This window comes from Malaya genurostris, chromosome 2 (genome assembly GCF_030247185.1).
Source record: "Malaya genurostris strain Urasoe2022 chromosome 2, Malgen_1.1, whole genome shotgun sequence".
In the NCBI taxonomy this organism is placed as follows: domain Eukaryota; kingdom Metazoa; phylum Arthropoda; class Insecta; order Diptera; family Culicidae; genus Malaya; species Malaya genurostris.
In genome coordinates, this window is record NC_080571.1 from 12,934,947 (window position 1) to 12,959,976 (window position 25,030).

The window sequence follows — 25,030 nt, forward strand, 5'->3', positions numbered from 1 at the left end:
CGGATTCAGGAAGAATCTCGATAATATTGTTAGACGGCATAGAATCAACGGAAGGAAAATCCATCCGTTGTCTTTTATTTTTACATTCAGATTCTATAAGATCGTGAATGTTATTAGAAAAATGTTGAATAACGGATTGTGATTTATTCCGTATTGAAAGGCTTGTTGCCTTTCTGGTTGGACGCAGGCATTTTTGAAATGAACGAAATTTTAAATTAAATTAACTAGGCTAAATTAGTCTTCGATTAGACTCCTAGTTTGGAAAAGTCTTGATAAAGACTGATTTTGTGGTAGTCTTAATAAGGACTGATTAGTTCGAAGAATTCTTTGAATAACTAGCCTTAAGAAAGGCTGTTTAATTTCTTAGTCACTCTAATATCACTCTTTGTATAGCATGCGGTGCGAACGACTGTTCAACACCTAGTTCTACTGTTTAAATGATTATCTTTCAACGAGAACTTGAAATTTCTGTAAATTGTGTGTGTGTGTGTGTGTGTCTGTATGTGTGTTGTTAACTAAGAGGTCGAGATCTCAGAGATGGCTGGACCGATTTTGATCAAACTAGTCGCAAATGAAAGGTCTCCCCGTCACCCAGAACGCTATTGAATGGTTTTGAGATCGGATGTTTACTTTTTGAGTTATACGAAGTTTTATGTCAAAATTTTTAGTTTTTCGACAGTATCTGTCACACTTGACCTTGAAAACAGAATATGTTCCTAAACTTAGATTCCACACGGTAATAGCTATCCAACAAGCCATAGATTGTTAAAATCCGTTCATTTTCAACGGAGATATCGATATTTTTGTGTAAGCGACTTTTCTCCCTATTCCAGCAAAAGGAGTATTGAGCTTTTTTATACTGTTACATACAATTGCTTCTAAGTACCAAAAAGACTGTGTACAGCATCCTTTTTTCATGACAATTTGCCTCGGACCGATTTTAGCACGGTTCGTTTTTGGCAACATAATCGTACGAATATGGCATGATTCAAATGAAATCTAAGAATCATCTATGATTCAAATGAGAGGTCTTAAAATCCTATAAAACATCTTACTTTTTAGTCAGATACGACTTCCAGATGATATCAGCATTTTCGAGTTATAAGTAATTCCATAATTATATTGATTTAAACTACTTACAGCAATAAATGCTGGAAGAACATGACTTCCATACACCATACGACTCAGTTCGTCGAGATCAGCAAATGCGTGTGTGACAAATAATTTCACTCAATTTTCTCGGAGATGGTTAAACCGTTTTCTACAAACTCAGATTCATATGAAAAGTCGTATACTCCCAAACAAGGTTCCTGAATTACGTTCGGATCCGACTTCTGATTGCGAAACCACAGGATGATATGTGAAACGAAATTAAAATAATGCAATTCATTTTTCTCGTAGATGGCTGAACTGATCTAAGGTTCAAATGAAATCTAAGAATCATCTATGATTCAAATGAGAGGTCTCAAAATCCTATAAAAAATCTTACTTTTTAGTCAGATCCGACTTTCGGTTTAGAAGATACAGGGTGATTAGTATAAAAATGTCCATTTCACGTAAATTAATCAGGTTTATCGGGTTTGCAGATTTGGATAGTCGAGTATCAAATAAATTTATTTCAGTTTAAGCGGTATTCGTTTTTGGATTCGGAATGTACCCCCAAATTTTAATTCGCCCTACAATTTCTCAAAGATGTCTACACACTCCTCAGGTAAATGTAACTGATTTCGGCTACACCGATTTAAGAATACCGGTTCCAGTATCGAATCGTTTCTCAAAGCTCAATCATTTTCTCAAAAAGGCCAAATCGAACTTCAAAACCAAAAATTAAAATATAAGGACTTATGGTCAAATACGAAATTGGTGAATTTTATCCAATTCTGGAATTACAGGATTATGAGTTTTTAAAATTCGATCCGATATAGAAGATGTAAATTGTTTGGCGTATTAATTTATGGCCATTCGAATCATTTTGGGTTATGCTAGTTCCTGAATACCGGCTCTGGAAGTACCATAAATAATGACGAAAAACTCTAAAGTGGAACTTACTTCGACATCTCATGGAATGTTCAATCGATTGCCACACGTTCGGATTGAAATTCGATCCGATTTGCAGTTTCGACATTACAGAGTAATGCGTGATTAAAATCTCGATTTGCCGTTTAAGACGACGACAATTAAAATAATGTCATGAGAACTAAAACACCTAAGAATATCCATGCAAGAAAACACACGCGGATTGATAAAAAAAAAGGTATCATCTCACTGCTAGGTGGAAGAATCACGTTTTTCTTAGATAATTTACCATTCGGTAATACACTACAGTTTCACCATTCCCAGTACCATTGACAGTGCTCAGCGTTGGTTTAGAAAATAATGAACTCATGAATCAAATCTAAATATGAATTGCTGTCAGAACCATAAGCTTTTATCAGTTGAACTAATGAACAGAGTGGCAACTGACATTAATTAATCTCTGTGTCTCTCTCTCTTTGCACTCCACTATCTAACAAAACAAATGACACAGGAAGTGTGAAAGAGATCGATGAGTGGGCATCGTTGTGAGCGTCCGACTCCTCGCGGGATGAGGTCAATCAATATGCAAGATAGTTTACGACCGGTCACGCACTGTTGGATCAAAAACTAGTTCCTCTTGCACTCTTGGTTTGGTCCTTTCCGTGGTAGCTCTGAGTGATATTTTCGCACAAGTTTTCATTTGGTAATTTTTTTCTGCATGTCATTTTTTTGTTTTGTTAAAAATTTAACATAATATTATTCATCACTTTACTCGATGTCCGAACTCTATCCGAACCGACGAAATCACCGAGTATCACAAATTGAATAGTAATTTCGATAGTCCCATTAATTTCTGACAACCTTCGTCCGATTCCGCAGTCAAGTGGCGAGCGAATTACATCTCCCCGGTCAAACAGTGTCAGTCCTCAAGAGAAACACAGAGAGAGACAGAGAGATTAACAGTAGAGTGTCATCCTCGGACTTGGACTCAGACTTCGGGTCTTCTAGCGCGCACCACATTCCGCATTCTTTCTTTGCCCGGCAGCATCGTAATTGATTCCCAATTTATAACTCTTCTGATCGTAAAAGTTTCGTTCCCCCTCGCACGCCAGTGCGTCCTGCCATCCCCCCCCCCCCACCAACAACAGAAAGAGACAAAATTGAAATACGATGTTCAATCGATGCGGTCCGATGGCCGATGGTGGACTTATCCGGTCTGAGATCCAAGCAGGCGAACTGGAGCAAAAAGGGGCCACTAGACGGTAGAAACACATGGCTTTTCTGCTACTTTGTACGAGTGGCTATTTATTATTCCAATCGTGTGTCTTCATGGTCCATGGTTGACTTTATGGGTCCTTAGGCATTGGAAATCGAGTAACCGGTCTTTTTCGCACTAATCTGTGGATTTATATCCGGTAGTTTGTTCTAACGACAAAGCAATAAAACTCCAAAACGACGAGGGGCGGACGAAATTCGCTCGTTGACTAATGCAGCGATTTTCGAAGAGTCGAAGTAAATCTCATGAATTTTAATGCAATGAATGGGGCGGTAGGGGCAGCCAGTTTTGCTCAAGCACTCAAGCAAGTCAACGAGACGAGAGCAGCAGCAGCAGTAGCAAATCACAACCGAGAAAAAGGCGCATTGTCAGCAGGATGACGGTGTAATCCTTTTCGGGTTTAATCGAAACCTTCTTGGAACTCGACGCTCTCGAGATGAGTCCTTGGCGCTAAGTGGGTCGTCTTCCCATTCAAGATACTGTTTTTTAGCAGTACATATTTTTCCCACGATGACTCCATCGCCAGCTGATTTCCTTTCAATTATACTAAAGATCAACTTTTTCCTTCCTTTTTTACCCCACAGATGCCGAGTGGATTTTCAAAAGTCGCCAACGAAAAACTGCAGGATAGATCTGGACGTGCTGGGTAAGTGGTTTTGCTTTTTGCTGCGTAGAAACCGACGACATCAGCCTGGTCGGGCCGGGGCTAAAGAGTGTATCCCGCAAGGCTTTCCGAGAACAAGACCGCATCGGATACGTTCCGACGACAAGGACAATGATGGCAACAAGAAGAACGCAGGCGGAAATTGAATTGGCAAACATTGCCAGGGTCGTGCTCGGATAATGTACATATTCTACTGACAACCTTCCGGGATTACGATGGGAGGGTACAGAAAATTTACATCTTTCTGGCGGCTTCCGTGCTGTGGACGGATAATAGGCCGGTCGGTTTGTGTTTGTAGGTAACCTGACTACCAGCACTGCTGTTCTTCTATTTGAACAATGTATGGCAAAGTGTTTGTTTAGAACGTGCCGGGGCTTTGCGGCTCTCGGGAAATTGAATAATGATTTCTATTGAAGGAAAGACGGGCAGAATTATAAGCTACTACTACTACTAGGAAGGAGTTGACGTTCAAGTTGTTATGCAAACAGACTGTTTGTAATGGCTGAACCGGCTATTCAAGCGCGAAACATCTGCATTTACGGTGCGGTTTCCTAATTGACATATACGGATAGCATCTAATGAAGCAGGAGACGGAGTTGGTTCGATGTTTATCTTTGCCAATCAACTACAACTTAGCGATGATGAACCGGGAAAAAAACCCGCTGTTAAAATCAAAGGCAAATGCAGGAATTTATTTCCTTCGAGTGCTTGCAACTTTCACTATAGTAGCAAATAAGCTCAGCAAAATAAGTAATAAATGTTTAGAATTGGGAATTTTACCCAAACTAAGATGCAAATGAAAGTTCTTGAAATTCTTTGAAAAATTCTTTGAAAAGATACGAATCCGACCTCCGGTTCCGGTACTACAGCACGATAAGTGAAAAAAAATCAATTTCATGAATATGTTTCACAAGTGATAGTGAAACAAGGTGCCAATTTGTATAAAATTTACTAGTAAATTCATCTTGTAGACAGATCTTGCTCGCTGGTGGATACATATACTTTGTTTGGGACTACTAAATACTAATTGACTTTAAAGATACTCTCATTCAGATCCGGCTTCCGATTACGAAATTATACGACGATGAGTGTCTAAACTTTCAAATCGTCACACAGTGGTTCGAATCAATAAAAACTTGGACTCGGCTGCTCGGCCATCCATGGAAGTTGACCATCAATGTCAACTTCCCTCTCTGAGCAGCCTAGATAGCCGTGTAGTGTCGGTAGCGGTTTCCCAACTGGCTAAGAATAACGCTACGGTCCACCTGTACCGGTGGTATAAGTCCACCAAACAGGTAAGCCGTGTGGCATCCGGCGGAATTATTTTTTTACCAAGAATTGATCCACTGGTTTCCTGTTCCATGTCGTAAAAGGCCACAAAAATAAGAACTCCTAAGTCAAGGTGTATTTCCGTGCCGATGGCTGAATGGCTGCAGGAGGTTAAACAATGCAGTCGTGAACGGAATATCTTGGGGTTTTCCCTTACTGTGTTAAGCCATAAATCAAATAAACATAGATTTCCCAGTGTAATACTAATGTAGTTGGGCAACCCGTGACAGCAAAAGCACCGTCTGGTGGAGAATGGGTGCGTGAATGCTCCTAAAATGCATGCATAAAGTTGCCTGCGCATTTAACAAAACCACAGTAGCTAGTGGAAAAAAGTACACCCGTTTCTCACTAGAGGTGCTGTTAGTGTCACCGTACAGTCGGAAATCTATGTTTATTTGATTTATGGTTGAACGAAGCTCTGGCACAGTGGACGACTTCTTTCTTCGCAACTCGTGGGATTTAAATGATTAAAACATTTAAAAAAATCCTTACATGGTTCGCTATAGGCGATTATAAGCCAATATATTTGGTTTCTTGTAGTTGCTGTACGGTTAGTGCTGGAGGTGAAATGTTCTTTACTCTAATTGATAATGGTTAGAGTGGCACAAATCAATCTTCAGCATAAACGTACAGCAACTATGAATCTATCCAGACTTCTGCTTCAATAGCTTTGGTTCAAGAACCATATTTCCAAAAGGGAAACTTCTACGTTGGAAAATTGTTAAACCCAGTCTTTGTTGCCTTCAACAAGAGCGGTATGACTAATCCACGTGAAATGCCTCGAGCATGCATACTTGCAAATAGTGCTCTCGATGTTTCTCTCATATCGGAGCTCACAACTCGGGATATTTTTGCTGTCACAGTTGGTATGACTATTGAGAGCATAGACAGAAAATATGTCTATTGTTCGGCATATTTGCCGCATAACCAACCTTCGCCAAGCGATGACTTCAAAAAGGTTGTATCATACTGCTGCAAAAGTGATTTACCGCTTGTAATCGGCAGTGACATAAATGCTCACCATATCATTTGGGGCAGCACAGATATAAATTCGAGAGGCTCTGATATGATGGAATTCGTGAGCAGTACAAACCTGCACATAGTCAATGCAGGAAATCGTCCAACTTTTGCGAGATCTGGAAGAGAGGAGGTTTTGGACGTAACTCTCTGCTCTGATAGAATTGCTCATGAGTTAGTGAATTGGCTCGTCTCCGATGAGCTCGAACCTTCGTTGTCTGATCATAAGTACATCTTCTTTGATCGTTCAAACATTAAATTTGATATTATCACATATCGTAATCCCAAATCTACAAACTGGGACCTCTATGAAGAGGGCTTGGCGACTAGATTTTACGAGTACCAACCAACAATTGAAACCCCAATTGATTTGGAAAATGTTGTCGACGAGACAAACTCACTCATAGTTGCAGCATATGAAGAGGCTTGTCCACTTCGGATTGTGCGAGCTACTAGAGGAACTCCTTGGTGGAATGCTGAACTTGCTAGACTAAGGAAACTATGCAGAAGAGCTTGGAACCACCGACGCAGAGATGGGTCGGAGGCATTCGTGTCGGCTCGAAGGGCTTACAAAAATGCTCTTCGATCGTCTGAGCGAAGTGGTTGGAAAAGCCTCTGCACAAATGTCTCTAGTCTCAACGAGGCTAGCAGATTAAATAAGTTACTTTCGAAGTCTAAGGACTTTAATGTCAGTTTCTTAAGAACTTCAGATGGTGAACACTTGTCTGATGAAGGTGATGTACTTCACTATCTTTTTAACACTCACTTTCCAGGATGTATGGAGCCACTCACCGACAGCTCTTCCCGAGACTTTTTCAGGTAGTTACGATTCTTGGACCCTTGCTCGAAGCGTTGTGACGATTGAATCGGTCAAATGGGCAGTTGAGAGTTTTGCTCCGTACAAGTCTCCTGGAAAGGATGGAGTTTTCCCAGTGTTACTGCAGAAAGGGTATGAACATTTCAAACATGTTTTAAAGAAAATACTTACTTTTAGTCTTGCGACAGGATACATTCCAAGAGCTTGGCAGGAAATAATTGTCAAATTTATTCCCAAAGGCGGTCGCGACACTTATGAGAAAGCGAAGAGTTTCAGGCCTATCAGTCTTAGCTCATTTCTTCTTAAAACAGTGGAACGCATAGTCGATCACTATATCAGGAATGTTAGTTTGGGCGTGCATCCGCTACATGGAATGCAACATGCTTATCAGCGTGGAAAGTCCACTACAACCCTGTTACATGATGTGTACAACATTGAAAAAGTTTTCTCACTAAAGCAATCTTGCTTGGGAGTTTTCCTAGATGTTGAAGGTGCCTTTGATAACGTGCCTTTCAATTCAATTCTGGAAGCAGCCCGTGGTCATGGCATACCTTCAAGTGTCACAAATTGGATACACGCAATGCTTAGCAATCGACTTCTTTGTTCATCGCTTCGACAAGCAGAGATTGAAAAGCTGAGTGTCTGTGGGTGTCCTCAAGGTGGTGTACTATCCCCACTTTTATGGAACCTAGTCGCTGATGGTTTGTTAAGGAAACTTAATAACCTTGGATTTCCGACTTACGGTTTTGCCGACGATTATCATATATTGATTACCGGTATAAGCATTAACACTCTCTTTGATTTAATGCAACAAGCCCTACGATTTGTTGAACAATGGTGTTGTCAGGTTGGATTGTCTGTAAATCCGGGCAAAACATCAATGGTGCTTTTCACTCATCGTAGGATGCTCACAAGAGCTCGTCTCGTCGTCTTTGGCTCAGAGGTCACTGTGGTCGATCAAGTTAAATACGTCGGGGTTATTCTTGACTCAAAACTGAATTGGTCTGCTCACATTGCCTTCAGGATTAAAAGAGCTTGCATGGCTTTCGGCCAATGCAGACGAGCTTTTGGAAAATCATGGGGACTCAAACCCAGATATATTCATTGGATCTACACAACTATTGTTAGACCAATTTTAGCATATGGATGTCTTGTATGGTGGCAGAAAGGAGAAGTCGCGACAGTTCAGTCAAAGCTAAATCATCTCCAAAGGATGGTCCTAATGGCGATGACAGGAGCATTCACGACAACTCCTAATGCTGCTCTAGAGGCGCTACTGTGTATTAAACCACTACATGTGTTCCTAAAACAAGAAGCATTATCTTGTGCATACCGTCTTAAGGTTACAGGGCTTTGGAACAGTAACCCATTAGATTATGCTACCAGCCACACTCGCTTGTGGTCTCAAATGGTTACGTGGGATGAGTATTTACTCGCTCCTAGTGACCTAACTCTCACATGCAGTTTTCCTTTCAAAACATTCAATGTGAGCTATCCTCTTCGTGAGGAATGGTTGTCTGGTTGTCTGGAACTACAACTTGATGAACACATAGTTTGTTATACGGACGGTTCTCTGTTGAATGGTCGTGCTGGTGCTGGTGTCTACTGTCGTGAAATAAGGCTGGAGTAGTCTCTTTCACTTGGTAGATACTGTACTGTGTTCCAAGCAGAAATTTACGCAATTCTGTGTGGAGTACAATCGGCACTTCAGCAGAGGATCTGTGGTAAGCGAATTTATTTTTGTTCCGACAGTCAGGCAGCCTTAAAAGCACTCAGTTCGAATGACTCACGGTCGAATCTAGTGATCGCATGTCGAACTCAAATTGAAGACCTCAGCATTTCAAATGCTGTTTACTTCTTATGGGTACCCGGCCATTCTGTATTTATATATTTTTTTATTTATGTATTTTGTAGTATGAAGGAAATGTCGTTTATATGTAAAATGAAAAGGAGAGGCCCTCAGTGAGAACCCTGAGGTACGCCAGAAGTTACATTAATTGGTTCAGACAGAATATTTTGGAAGAGGACTACCTGTACACGATTCGTTAAGTATGATTTGAGCCATTCCAGAAGAGTATGTTTTATGCCATATTTTTGTAGTTTGTGTAGAAGTAATGGTATGTCAATACGGTCGAAGGCTTTGCTAAAGTCATTGTAAAGAGTTTCTACGTAATTTCCTGCGTCCATTGCATTCAGAGTGAATGTCATAAATTCTAAGAGATTTGTAGTAGTTGAGCGGCCTTTAAAAAAGCCATGTTGTCAATTTGCTGTTATGATTTTTTCTTCTTCTAATATTTTGTTTATAATGTGATAGAATTTGTTTACTTCGACATCGACATTTCCTTCTGTACTCAGTATGTTCCGCCAATTTATTATATTTAGTCTACACTTGACTTCTTCAAAGTCAATTTTATTGTATTCCGGCACTTCTTCATATTCCAAGTCGTAGGGAAGGGATGCGTGAATATTCAATTGCGGTGTTAAATGCTTCATTTTACCATAATGGCAGGTTTGATGCATTCACACAAAAGTCTTCTGTGCAATTTGTGAAAAGAAGGTCTAAATATGCGTTTTGTTGATTTTTTACGGAGTTTACTTGATGTAGGCCAAAATTACAAATTTTGTCGAAAAAGTAGTGCAATGTTTCGTTTTCTCCTACGACTGGAAGTAAGATTGATTCATTTTCAATGTCAGAAATAAAGTCCGCATTACGTTGATTGAAGTCGCCAAAAATATGAAGCTCTACTTCAGGTTCCATATTCGAAATAATTGTGTCTAAAGATTGAAAGAATAATTCAAAAGAGAATTTGTTTGCATTTTCGGGTGGGAAGTAGACAGAGCAGTAAATATGTTCTTCTCCCATTATTGAGACTTTGACCCATACATGCTCAAATTATTTATATTTAGGAGTAATAATTTCTTCAGAAGTAAAGCAAGAGTTTATGGCTATGAGGACTCCACCTCCAGATTTTCTCTGACAGAGAGATAAATTTCGGTCGTGCCGGAATACGTTAAAATTATTTCCAAAAACTTCTTCGCTTCTAACACTTTCATCCCAGCTACTTTCAGTACCAAGGATTACGTCGAAAGAGGAGGTTATTAAATTTTGATGAATTTCTTTCATTTTGGCCGGGCTTTTCATGCGGTTGAAATTTTGGCAATAGACCAAAATTTCAGTCACATTTTGTCTATGAAGCGAAGAAGTTTTTGAGAATTCTGGAATACTTACATTACTAATTTCTGTGTCTATTCCTTCGTCAAAGGGCGTCGTTATTTCCGAAAATTCGGCCTTGTAAAATTATGTTCGGCTTCCCGGATTAGTTGGAGTCGGCGGATGTGTTCACTTGTCAAAAATTTCCCATAAGAGTCCAGGTCGGCCAGCGCTTCCTTAGGTTTCATTCCATATTCCTGATGCACTTCGATGAAGATTCGTAGGTGGTGGTCAGGTGTTGATGGAAGACCTTCTGATGCTAATAGCATTTTTATACTAGTTGGCGTCATACCCTCGATGCATACTGTAGGTTGTTGATTTTTCATGTATGGCAAATACAGACGGACGACGTGCATTATTTTCGGGTCACGTAGTCTTGCTTTCAAGAAGCGTTCGTCGCCATTTGCTGATTGTGAAGTAAGACGTACAATTGGAGGACGCATTGGATCAATTTCGAATTGGCTGTCTGTATTCATGTCCTGTGATACTGCAGATGTATTTATGTTCTGTGATATTGAAGATGTGCTCACATAGTTAGTGGATGGTGCAGCTTTGATGTCATTACTTCCTAAGACCGGAGTAGTGTTGTTTCGAATACTTCTTGTTCCTTTGTAAGGGTTCCTTTGTAAGGGTATCAATCATCAGTTCATCTTATATAAATTAGAAATTAATCTTACGCACTCAACATTTACCCTGGGGTAGTTGTCAATTTCTCAGGCAAAACGAGATTTCATGGAATTTCATCCGAGCTTGCATGACACAAGATCAGAGCATACCGATTAAAGCTTCAAATCGTTTTATGGCAATTTTTGTCTTGATGTCTAGCAACAACCTACCTCCAGCATGCTACGCGTAGGACTGAAACGTTAGCTATACTTTGGCTTATATTTACAGATTCGTGTGCTTCCAACAGCTTTGCTTTTGCATCGATGGACCAATCAGAGCGATGCGTTCCCATTGAAATATCGCTGACTCCTTCAAAAACCGTCGTCTACGTTAGGGAAATCCGGTATGCCGGAGAGTTTTAGCAGACAAAATAGGACACTGATAGCTATTAATCAACATTTCAATAATATATAATTGAAAATACAATACGTAGAAATATTTCCAATCAATTGGTGAAATAATATTACTGTTTAAAGCTAAACCGACTAAGCTGTAAGTGTTCAAAAGCTGACCACATTTCTACTTGTATTTACCATTGAATTTCTAATTTGCACCCCTGTATAGAAAACAAAAATGTGTTCTGCATCCAAAATATCACTGGTTTACAAAAATTCACATTTTTCATAAATTAGGTGCAGTTTTCCATAGGTGTACTGCATTAAAGTTGCAAAGTACAATTTTAATGATTTAATTTACATCCTTAGGACACTAGCCCCTACACGTACTTCTCGGAAGGCCAACCGCACGACAAAAAAATCGGTAAAAACCACCCAACCCGCAACTAATCATCAATCATCTTTTCAACCCACAGTTCCGCCGTCGAAGGTAACCATCCTGGATGAGCTGGGGGCGGCCGTCCAAAACAATCTGGTCGGACCGTACCGGGAAAATGCCGACATCAACCTCACCTGTGTGTCCAGCGGGGGCATCCCGACGCCGAAGGTGACCTGGTGGAAGGAACATGCCCTGCTGGATGATTCCTTTGTGGTGCTACCGGATGGGACGGTTAAAAATGTTCTCTACCTGGAGAAGCTGTCTCGCGGCGATTTGCATTCGGTGAGTATCCTAACCTGTAACTGCGTTTGAACCGCAATCAGTGCCCCTTAAGTGTTTAAGAAGGCAGAAGAAGGGGCAAACAACCGAGACTGGTTGGGTACGGTTTCGTAATCAAAGCAGATTAAAATCGACTTAGACAACATTAAAGCGATAAAATGCCGCGCTCGTACCACTTATCGATCAAAAGAAGTCGTAAAAAAAACTAATAACGATTGGAGCAAACCGAGCAGAACTGATCAATCGAATCGCAGTCCCGCAGTGGCTTGCAGTAGCTAAGCCAGTTGATGAGGTGGGCCCCATAAACGGATTACAACTTCGTGGAAATGGACGATAAAGAACGGTCAATAAAAAAAAAAACATCCAAACCACAAAGTTGTAATAACAAACACCTCCAATTAACCTCCGCTGACCGGCTTGTCCCGTTCTGTGGTTTGGAATCCGGAATTATTACACCCGGTGCTAGGACCGCCAATGCTTTCCAGCGAGTAAAAATATATTTGCTATTTATTTTTTCAATCCCTCCGCTGATCGTAAAACTAGCCGATGCGGAAAAACTTCCTACCGGGTACTCGATTTTGGACGGGAAAATGATTTCCACGGTGAATTGAATTCCGATTTTTTCTTGTTCAGACTTCCAATAAAAAAAAGCTTAATTATAAAATTTAACGATCCGTTAATGTGAGGACAGTAATTAGCGGAACCATTCGATGGTTGGAATATCAATTTCAAATCTAGATCTTTATTGTAAACAATTTTTTTTTTTCAATAGTATAATATATATTTTCAGGCACACTGCTTAAGCTCTAAGATGCCAAGGGTATTTCCTAATCTTAATTAACGACTAACTTAAAACTAGAATAGTATCATTAGATTATGTCGTCTAGAATTTTTGAAAAAAGCTTTTAGCTGGTATTCGGCAGGTGTCGGTGAATTGAATATTGCATGAATTCCAAATGGTGCTATATATGGCCGCTTCCTTTCGGTTCGTGTGGGTCCGCGGGAAACACCCCCAGGCTACGAAGGCCCGGCGGGTGGCCCGCATGCTGGTCATCGTCTGGAGCGTAGGACCGTAGGCGGTGATGGTGATGTTACGAAGAGATGAGAAAATAAAAAAAGTAAATATTGTGAAAATCGAGGTAAATAGGGGGTATGGAAACAAAATGTCTGAAAACTACAGAGATCTAATTAGTTGCCATCGAGATGGTGAAGAGACATGGAAGGGGGGAACGAAAAGTTAGTGACAAAAAAAGATCTTGTTAGTTCCAATGAAGATGGTGGACAGGGACGGTGATCTAGAGAATCGAGCGGATGTTAGTGTCGAACCTGTAGGTGGAGATTATACTTTCTGAGCGAGGTATAACAGATTACACTTGGATATTAATGTGTTTGAGGTACTGGTATATAAGAAGCATATAAGAGATATCCCGACTAGCCAACACATCTCGGACCGGAACTTCAGGTGGTCTACCTCGGGCCCTTAGGGAGTCCTTTAATAAAGACCTGGCGTCACGATACTCCATACACGTCCATACGACATGCTCGATGTCCTGATAACCGTCACCACAAGCGCAGAGACCGCTCTCCACGATTCCAATACGCCGGAGATGCGCGTTGAAGGTGTAATGGTTTGACATGAGCCGAGACATCACACGAATGAAGTCACGACTCACGTTCATCCCCCTGAACCAAGGTTTCGTCGATACCCTAGGGATAATGGAATGCAGCCATCGTCCCAGTTCGCCATTGCTCCATGAAGTTTGCCAACTTTCGAGAGTTTTCTGACGAGAGATACTGAAAAATTCATTGAAGCAGATTGGTCTTTCATAAATATCACCTTCCAATGCGCCCACTTTAGCCAATGAGTCTGCCTTTTCATTGCCCGGAATGGAACAATGCGAGGGGACCCAGACTAACGATATTAAATAAGACCGTTCAGATAAAGTTCTCAAATGTTCCCGTATTTTCCCCAGGAAATATGGGGGATACTTTCCTGGCTTCAATTGTAAACAATTGTTCAAAACACGAAATCAAAACAACTGAATTATAAATCTTCGACAAACATCTCCGACGGCCAGAAACTGAAATTGAAACACAAAACCTCGTCGTGCTGAGATTTTAGGAGGGGGGAAAGGAAGGGGCTGGTTTATTGATTTTATGCCCAGGTTCCTCCCTGCTCCCTGCCTAGTATGGTGGCACCTTCCGCGAGGCAATTCAATTCATTCATCCGTTCAAGTGGCAAATCTCATTCCACCACCTCGTGAAAAGAGCGCTCCAAGAGCTTCTCGCCACCGCGGCAGGGTGGTGCGAGAAAAGAACTACGCTTCATTGCACGCTAATGGTCATCGATCAACTGGCAGCCCTGTTACGACGAAACGTGCTGGCAGGAATTCAGGCCAGGTGACCGCCGTCGTCGGATCGAATGGTGGTGGAAAGGGTGGCCAGGAACTAGAGCGAACATTGCAAGTAAAAGCAATAAAAACGTGAAATTGTGGTGGTTAACGGTGGAAATTAAATTTTATGTTAATTTTTCGCTTCTCCTGGTGTCCCACCTCAACCCAGTCACTCCCCCCCCTGGAGTCCAGGAATTCAGGAACGTATCGATTGCCAACCATGGGGCGTGGATACTCTGCTACTTGCTGCTGTTCGCTGATGATATGCTACTTAGTAAGTGTTTGATTAGACGAAACGAGCTGTAACAGCTAATTTAAAATTTATCGGCTGAGGGGAAGAAGTGATTTTAAAATCCCCGTCCCACCCAACAACGGAATACACACTTTTTCGATGGGTGGTCGGTCGGACCTAGGGCAGGGGAGAACTAATTTTATTTCCTGGAAAGAATTTGCCTAATCCGACTGTTTGAATATGGATATGCGGTAAAGTTGTTAAATCTCTTTAAACCTTTTTCGAGTCATAAAACTTTGCTAGCTAGGATGAGCTATTCGTCTGGTCTGGGTGTAAACTGAGGGTAGCTCCCTGTTTTACCTAGACTCAATCGTCTACTGTATAATTAATGAATTTGCAATCTGTGCTGTAAGCGTTTTTTTTTTGTTTTCCACGTACATAGTTCCAAAATTAATCGAGTTTATTCACATAAAAAGTTGTAAAGGAAAAGAATTGGAATTAATCGCTGAAGAAACTGGCACATGCATACTAGATCGTAGACTGTTTGACGCGTCGGCTCGTTCGATAGATTTCCGTTGAACTAAATTGCATATGAAAACTAGATCATAGATGCAATCGTTTGACGTGCTACGAGTTATTTCGAGGAAAAAAATTCACACAAAAACTTAATCTCTTTGTTTTTCAAAGTGGAATGTTCAAACCCAATGCCTAGTTGAAAATCAATGGGCGTCGAAAAAGCAGCTCTCAATTGGATTTTTGTTACCCTGATTCAGGTACTACACACTTACCAGCCGCTACCCAATTTTGGGTCAAAACCTACCAAAAATCAACTTAAGTGCATCTACCCAATTTTTAGGTAACGAGAGATAATCTCAAATTTTAGGTAAATATAATTGTTGTCATGGCAACTTTGGCAAAGTTCGCTACCCATTTATTACGATCAAGTCAAAGTTTGAGTAGATAATGACCTAATTTTAGGTCTCAACCATGAGTGATTTCTGCTCAAAAAAATAAATAAACTCGATTTTCAGTGTACCATTAAATTTGTTGTAAATCTTCTCATATGAAAAACACGATCATCCGTTCAAATCACCTTGGCACTTGTATCTTCGGGTTTCGACGTCACGTTGTCAGACTTATAAACCGAATGTTTTGACACACAAAAAGCTGTAAGAAATTTTTTTCAAGGAAATAAAAATCAGTGAATTTTTTCGAACTCTCCCCACTCTTTGAAAATCAACAGATATTAAACCCATGTCTACAATATTCTTATTTTGGGTGATTGTATAAAAAAGTCTATGAACTCTCCAAATTCTCAGAATTCCCTAGATTTTTTAAATTCTCTAAGGCTGTGAACCATTTCGCGGTTAATTTTAACTTTTGGTTAAAATCTGACACTCGAGCGGTTGATTTGATGTTGTCGAAAATAACCCTACTCGAGAAAGCAAATTCCGACAAAAATCGATGCAATCTTCAATTGAATCGATTCGCTATCTGTATTAGTTAGTAAGTTAGTATATAAGTTCCTTTTCCCCTTTACACAATACAAGTAGGTTTAGAATATTCCCTACACAAAATTCTCAGAATTGCGGAAGCAAATGATGTCCTCATGGTAATAACCAAATCATATATATATATATATATATATATATATATATATATATATATATATATATATATATATATATATATATATATATATATATATATATATATATATATATATATATATATATATATATATATATATATATATATATATATATATATATATATATATATATATATATATATATATATATATATATATATATATATAATAGGGCTGAAAAGTCACCACTTGTGGCTGAACACCCAATTTAAATCTTAATAATTTAATTTTAACTCATATTCCAATAAATAGTTATTTTAAAAAAACCATACTCGAGAGCAGGCGCGTACCCAGAAAAAAATTTCGGGGGGTGTTTCAGAACATGTTGATCAATTTCCATACAAATGGAACTTTTTATATAATTATTTGAAATTTTTTTATGGTGGAGTCGTTTGTTGAAAATTATTCATTTTATTTTTTACTTATTTGAAAAAAAGAGTTTACATAATATCATACTTTTTTGAGTTTCGGAGGGGGTTTGAACCCCTAAAACACCCCCTGTATACGCGCCTGCTCGAGAGCATGGTAATTTTTGACAGATCGGTGGTTATTTTCCGACACTGAAAAAAATCTTGCAATGAAAATTCTAATATTAGTTCTTTAGTTGAAATTATTTCCAGTGGAAAATAAGCCCAAATAACTTTCCGTCCGTCAAACTTTGAAATGGGCCGCAGTTTTAGTTAAATTTAACAACTCGACACAAAATAATAACTCAAGTGCCAGATTTTAGCCAAAAGTTAAAATTAACCGCGAAATGGTTCACAGCCAAAATTCTCTAAATTCTCTAAATTCTCTAAATTCTCTAAATTCTCTAAATTCTCTAAATTCTCTAAATTCTCTAAATTCTCTAAATTCTCTAAATTCTCTAAATTCTCTAAATTCTCTAAATTCTCTAAATTCTCTAAATTCTCTGAATTCTCTAAATTCTCTAAATTCTCTAAATTCTCTAAATTCTCTAAATTCTCTAAATTCTCTAAATTCTCTAAATTCTCTAAATTCTCTAAATTCTCTAAATTCTCTAAATTCTCTAAATTCTCTAAATTCTCTAAATTCTCTAAATTCTCTAAATTCTCTAAATTCTCTAAATTCCCTAAATTCTCTGAATTCTCTAAATTCTCTAAATTCTCTAAATTCTCTAAATTCTCTAAAGTCTCTAAATTCTTTAAATTCTCTAAATTCTCTAAATTCTCTAAATTCTCTAAATTCTCTAAATTCTCTAAATTCTCTAAATTCTCTAAATTCTCTAAATTCTCTAAATTCTCTAAATTCTCTAAATTCTCTAAATTCTCTAAATTCTCTAAATTCTCTAAATTCTCTAAATTCTCTAAATTCTCTAAATTCTCTAAATTCTCTAAATTCTCTAAATTCTCTAAATTCTCTAAATTCTCTAAATTCTCTAAATTCTCTAAATTCTCTAAATTCTCTAAATTCTCTAAATTCTCTAAATTCTCTAAATTCTCTAAATTCTCTAAATTCTCTAAATTCTCTAAATTCTCTAAATTCTCTAAATTCTCTAAATTCTCTAAATTCTCTAAATTCTCTAAATTCTCTAAATTCTCTAAATTCTCTAAATTCTCTAAATTCTCTAAATTCTCTAAATTCTCTAAATTCTCTAAATTCTCTAAATTCTCTAAATTCTCTAAATTCTCTAAATTCTCTAAATTCTCTAAATTCTCTAAATTCTCTAAATTCTCTAAATTCTCTAAATTCTCTAAATTCTCTAAATTCTCTAAATTCTCTAAATTCTCTAAATTCTCTAAATTCTCTAAATTCTCTAAATTCTCTAAATTCTCTAAATTCTCTAAATTCTCTGAATTCTCTAAATTCTCTAAATTCTCTAAATTCTCTAAATTCTCTAAATTCTCTAAATTCTCTAAATTCTCTAAATTCTCTAAATTCTCTAAATTCTCTAAATTCTCTAAATTCTCTAAATTCTCTAAATTCTCTAAATTCTCTAAATTCTCTAAATTCTCTAAATTCCCTAAATTCTCTGAATTCTCTAAATTCTCTAAATTCTCTAAATTCTCTAAATTCTCTAAAGTCTCTAAATTCTTTAAATTCTCTAAATTCTCTAAATTCTCTAAATTCTCTAAATTCTCTAAATTCTCTAAATTCTCTAAATTCTCTAAATTCTCTAAATTCTCTAAATTCTCTAAATTCTCTAAATTCTCTAAATTCTCTAAATTCTCTAAATTCTCTAAATTCTCTAAATTCTCTAAATTCTCTAAATTCTCTAAATTCTCTAAATTCTCTAAATTTTCTAAATTCTCTAAATTCTCTAAATTCTCTAAATTCTCTAAATTCTATTAATTCTCTAAATTCTCTAAATTCTCTAAATTCTCTAAATTCTCTAAATTCTCTAAATTCTCTAAATTCTCTAAATTCTCTAAATTCTCTAAATTCTCTAAATTCTCTAAATTCTCTAAATTCTCTAAATTCTCTAAATTCTCTAAATTCTCTAAATTCTCTAAATTCTCTAAATTCTCTAAATTCTCTAAATTCTCTAAATTCTCTAAATTCTCTAAATTCTCTAAATTCTCTAAATTCTCTAAATTCTCTAAATTCTCTAAATTCTCTAAATTCTCTAAATTCTCTAAATTCTCTAAATTCTCTAAATTCTCTAAATTCTCTAAATTCTCTAAATTCTCTAAATTCTCTAAATTCTCTAAATTCTCTAAATTCTCTAAATTCTCTAAATTCTCTAAATTCTCTAAATTCTCTAAATTCTCTAAATTCTCTAAATTCTCTAAATTCTCTAAATTCTCTAAATTCTCTAAATTCTCTAAATTCTCTAAATTCTCTAAATTCTCTAAATTCTCTAAATTTTCTAAATTCTCTAAATTCTCTAAATTCTCTAAATTCTCAATATTCTCTAAATTCTCTAAATTCTCTAAATTCTCCAAATTTTCTAAAATCTCTAAAATCTAATTCTCGTAATTCTATTAATTGTTCGCAATTTTCGTATTTCTCGTAATTCTCGTAATTCTCGTAACTCTCGTAATTCTCGTAATTCTCGTAATTCTCGTAATTCTCGTAATTCTCGTAATTCTCGTAATTCTCGTAATTCTCGTAATTCTCGTAATTCTCGTAATTCTCGTAATTCTCGTAATTCTCGTAATTCTCGTAATTTTCGTAATTCTCGTAATTCTCGTAATTCTCGTAATTCTCGTAATTCTCGTAATTCTCGTAACTCTCGTAATTCTCGTAATTCTCGTAATTCTCGTAATTCTCGTAATTCTCGTAATTCTCGTAATTCTCGTAATTCTCGTAATTCTCGTAATTCTCGTAATTCTCGTAATTCTCGTAATTCTCGTAATTCTCGTAATTCTCGTAATTCTCGTAATTCTCGTAATTCTCGTAATTCTCGTAATTCTCGTAATTCTCGTAATTCTCGTAATTTTCGTAATTTTCGTATTTTCTCGTAGTTCTCGTAATTCTCGTAATTCTCGTAATTCTCGTAATTCTCGTAATACTCGTAATTCTCTAAATTCTCTAAATTCTCTAAATTCTCTAAATTCTCTAAATCCTCTAAATTCTCTACATTCTCTAAATTCTCTAAATTCTCTAAATTCTCTAAATTCTCTAAATTCTCTAAATTCTCTAAATTCTCTAAATTCTCCAAATCCTCTAAATTCTCTAAATTCTCTAAATTCTCTAAATTCTCTAAATTCTCTAAATTCTCTAAATTCTCTAAATTCTCTAAATTTTCTGAATTATAGTAATTCTCGTAATTCTCATAATTCTCATAATTCTCGTAATTCTCGTAATTCTCTTCTGTCTTCTGTCTTCTGTCTTCTGTCTTCTGTCTTCTGTCTTCTGTTTTCTGTCTTCTGTCTTCTGTCTTCTGTCTTCTGTCTTCTGTCTTCTGTCTTCTGTCTTCTGTCTTCTGTCTTCTGTCTTCTGTCTTCTGTCTTCTGTCTTCTGTCTTCTGTCTTCTGTCTTCTGTCTTCTGTCTTCTGTCTTCTGTCTTCTGTCTTCTGTCTTCTGTCTTCTGTCTTCTGTCTTCTGTCTTCTGTCTTCTGTCTTCTGTCTTCTGTCTTCTGTCTTCTGTCTTCTGTCTTCTGTCTTCTGTCTTCTGTCTTCTGTCTTCTGTCTTCTGTCTTCTGTCTTCTGTCTTCTGTCTTCTGTCTTCTGTCTTCTGTCTTCTGTCTTCTGTCTTCTGTCTTCTGTCTTCTGTCTTCTGTCTTCTGTCTTCTGTCTTCTGTCTTCTGTCTTCTGTCTTCTGTCTTCTGTCTTCTGTCTTCTGTCTTCTGTCTTCTGTCTTCTGTCTTCTGTCTTCTGTCTTCTGTCTTCTGTCTTCTGTCTTCTGTCTTCTGTCTTCTGTCTTCTGTCTTCTGTCTTCTGTCTTCTGTCTTCTGTCTTCTGTCTTCTGTCTTCTGTCTTCTGTCTTCTGTCTTCTGTCTTCTGTCTTCTGTCTTCTGTCTTCTGTCTTCTGTCTTCTGTCTTCTGTCTTCTGTCTTCTGTCTTCTGTCTTCTGTCTTCTGTCTTCTGTCTTCTGTCTTCTGTCTTCTGTCTTCTGTCTTCTGTCTTCTGTCTTCTGTCTTCTGTCTTCTGTCTTCTGTCTTCTGTCTTCTGTCTTCTGTCTTCTGTCTTCTGTCATCTTTCTTCTGTCTTCTGTCTTCAGTCGTCTATCTGTTAGTGTCCGATTTCTGGCTTCTAGCTTCTGTCTTCTAATTTCTGGTTTCTAGTTTCTGTCGTATGTGGTCAGTCTTCAGTCTTCTGACTTCTGGTCTCTAGTTTTTGGCTACTGACTTCTTAATTTTGGCCTCTGACCTCCGGGTTTTAGCTCTTCTGATTTATGGTTTCATGCTTCAGGCTTCAGGCTTCAGGTCTCTTGTTTCTGACTTCCGGTTTTTGCTTTTTGATTTCCTGGTTGTGGCATACGGTCTTCTGATTTTCAGTTTCTGTCTTCAGTCTTTGGCTTCCGATTTCTCGCTTCTGTCTTCTGATTTTTGGCTTCTAGCTTTCGGTTTCTGGCTTCTGATTTTCAGATTCTGAATTCCGTCTTCTGATTTCTGGTTTCTGGCTTTTGATTTCTGGTTTCCTCTATTTGTAACGTCTGGCTTCTTACTTCCGGCTTCTGGTTTCTGATTTTCAGTTTCTGGCGTCTGGTTTCTGGCTTCAGGCCTCTGTCTTCTATATTTTGGTTTTCCGGTTTCTGGATTTCGATTTCTGGCTTCTGATTTTCCGTTTCTGATGTCTGACTTCTGTCTTATGACTTCTGTCATCCGTCTTCTGGACTCTGGTTTCTAGCTTCTGACGCCTGTCTTCAGTCATCTGTCTTCAGTCTGCTGGCTATTGGCTCCTAATTTCTGGCTTATAATATCCAGTTTCTGGCGTCTGGCTCTGGTTTTTAGCTTTTGGCTTCTGGCTTCCAGCTTCTGACTTCTGATTGTCAGTTTCATATGCTCTTTTACGTTTACTTTTATGTTGATATATATGTAGCAAAAGTGTTATCAAATCATCGAAAAGTTTCTTGATTGTAGTTCTAGGTGATCGATTTTCTTTCAATAAACGATTCACTATTTCAGGTGACACATCCAAGTACTAGCGACTAGACAGGCTTTCACAATTTATTGCTCTAACTTAATTTTGTAATGCGTTGAAAAATTACAAGGGTCTGGAATAAGCTTTATTTTCACTTCTCGGAAACGAGACTCCCATTTAAGTCCAACAAACAGTGAGTCGTACGAATATCACCAGATTTGATTTCATTGATAAACGAAGTCAGAAACATGTTAAAGATTAATCCCTTTCCCAAACAAGCCTCCGAACACCGACGGATCCGTGGAGCACCGCGGCCGGAGCGGAATTCGCTCGTTCGTCGCGCATCAAAAATCATGAGGGACTAATAGCCAAAGCTTTATGTTCGAAATTAATCTCACTTTGTTCTGGTCTCAGCGGGTTTTCCAGATTGTGGGAAAAATTGAAACAACTCTGGTCCGGAATTCCCAAGAGGACCGAACAAAAAAAACTGAAACGGCGGAAGCAAACTGCTCAGGAAAATTTTGTTAGGGATTTATTTTACGCACCATCTTGATGACGACGGTATTCACGACTTCTAAAATGAAGGAAAAGAGTCTGCTTGGCTTCTATACAGAAACTGTGCCGAACAGAAACAAGCCTTATGCAGGCTCGTGGCAATTTGTGTTTTCCGTTTTCTTTCGCTGCCTTTTTTTATGAACCCGATATCATGGAAGTAATAAAAGAAACCCAAATCATACCAACATAAAATTTCAATGAAAAAGTCAGATGGATCTCTCCATAAGTAAATAATGGAGTAGTTTGTTTCAGTTGAGTGTAGAAACAACCCGGAACTTTTGCTTTTTTCTTCAGTTTAGGTTACTCTTAGCTATCCATTCCAGCTATCTGATAACCGAGTCCCATTTACCGCGTAATCACAATAACCTACGGTATAGAGCTTCAAACAAGTTCACGGAAACCATAAATTATAGCGGCAAGTCGTCGTACCCTACAGGCAGGTATTTTCCACTAGTTTTCCCATCAACCCACTCAACTAAGAGTGTAAGACGGAACCCCACCGTTGGTTGCAAGGAGGAAGAAAAAAGCTCATAAATCAGTGATTTTTTCCGCATACTTTCACAAACACGGTCCCGCACATAGCGTGGCACTTGGAGCCGACTCCTACTGCGAGAGAACCCAGATCTTTTAACTACGGTTTTCCTCCTTTCATTGATTTTTCCGTTAATTACAACCCTTTTATCAAACCGTACCGCGGCAGTTTTTTTTTTTTTTTTTTTTTTTTTAAATAACTATTTATTGGAATATGAGTTAAAATTAAATTATTAAGATTTAAATTGGGTGTTCAGCCACAAGTGGTGACTTTTCAGCCCTATTATATATATATATATATGATTTGGTTATTACCATGAAGACATCATTTGCTTCCGCAATTCTGAGATTTTTGTGTAGGGAAAATTCTAAACCTACTTGTATTGTGTAATGGGGAAAAGGAACTTATATACTAACTTACTAACTAATACAGAGAGCGAATCGATTCAATTGAAGATTGCATCGATTTTTGTCGGAATTTGCTTATAATATTATGTGACATTACATCTAATGGTTCTATATTTGTGAGTCTGTGTAACTCATTTGTACTAAACCAGGGAGGACGCTTCAGAATCATTTTCAGAATTTTATTCTGAATCCTTTGAAGCGTTTTCTTCCTGGTGGAACAACAGCTTGACCAAATTGGTACCGCATAAAGCATGGCTGGTCTGAAAATTTGTTTATAAATTAACAATTTGTTTTTTAGACAGAGCTTAGAATTTCTGTTTATAAGAGGATATAAACATTTAATATATTTATTACACTTTGCCTGGATTCCTTCAATGTGATCCTTGAAAGTGAGTTTTTTGTCATACGTTAAACCTAAGTATTTAGCTTGATCAGACCATGTCAATTCTAAGCCATTCAAATTGAGAATGTGATTATTGTTTGGTTTTAGAAAAGAAGCTCTTGGCTTGTGAGGAAAGATAATTAATTGCGTTTTTGCTGCATTTGGTTTAATTTTCCATTTTGACAGATAATCACTGAAAATATTTAAACTTCTTTGTAGGCGACTGCAGATCACTCTTAGATTTCTACCTGTGGCTAACAGACTTGTGTCGTCACAGAATAGCGATTTCTGACAACCAACGGGTAGATTTGGTAGATCAGAAGTGAAAATATTATACAAGATTGGAGCTACACTCGAACCCTGCGGAACACCGGCTCGTACGGGTAGCATTTCAGATTTACAATTCTGATAGCTAACCTGAAGAGTACGATCAGTTAAATAATTTTGAATCATTTTGATCAAATAAATAGGAAACTGGAAATCAGACATTTTTGCTATTAAACCTTTGTGCCAAACACTGTCGAATGCTTTTTCTATGTCTAGAAGAGCAACTCCAGTGGATAACCCAGAAGATTTATTTGCTTTTATCATGTTCGTTACTCTGACAAGTTGATGAGTAGTTGAATGTTCATGACGAAATCCAAACTGCTCTGGTAAAAAAATTGAATTCTCATTTATATGAGTCATCATTCTTAACAAGATAATTTTTTCAAAAAGTTTACTGATAGAAGAAAGTAAGCTAATTGGGCGATAACTTGATGTTTCTGCTGGGTTTTTATCAGGTTTTAGGATAGGAATTACTTTAGCGTTTTTCCATCTTTTTGGGAAGTAAGCTAATGAAAAACACTTGTTGAAAATTTTAACCAGGAGTCTCAAGGCAACATCGGGAAGATTTTTAATAAGAATATTAAAAATTCCATCATTACCAGGAGCCTTCATGTTTTTGAGTTTCCTAATAATTGATTTAATTTCATCAAAATTCGTCTCAAAAATGTCATCGTGTGATAACACTTGGGTTGAAATATGATCATACTTCAGTGAGACTTCATTTTCAATAGGACTCACAACGTTTAAATTAAAATTGTGGACACTCTCGAACTGCTGAGCTAGCTTTTGAGCTTTTTCATCATTTGTAAGAAGTATTTGATTTCCTTCCTTGAGAGCAGGAATTGGTTTCTGAGGTTTCTTAAGAACCTTAGAAAGTTTCCAGAAAGGTTTAGAATATGGTTTAATTTGTTCAACTTCTTTAGCGAAATTTTCATTTCGCAAAAGAGTAAATCTATGTTTAATTTCTTTTTGTAAATCCTTAACTATGTTTTTCATAGCAGGATCACGAGAACGT

The 25,030-nt window shown here is 37.6% G+C and overlaps 1 protein-coding gene across 1 annotated transcript in view; it reads left to right on the forward strand.

Moving 5' to 3' along the window:
- Positions 1–25,030, forward strand: part of LOC131430499 (nephrin) — a 422,669-nt gene that overhangs the window by 292,091 nt on the left and 105,548 nt on the right. Inside the window, exons 5-6 of the mRNA XM_058595533.1 lie at positions 3,877–3,938; positions 11,808–12,052. Coding sequence (XP_058451516.1) covers positions 3,877–3,938; positions 11,808–12,052 — 307 coding nt within the window. The remainder of the gene's footprint in view (positions 1–3,876; positions 3,939–11,807; positions 12,053–25,030) is intronic.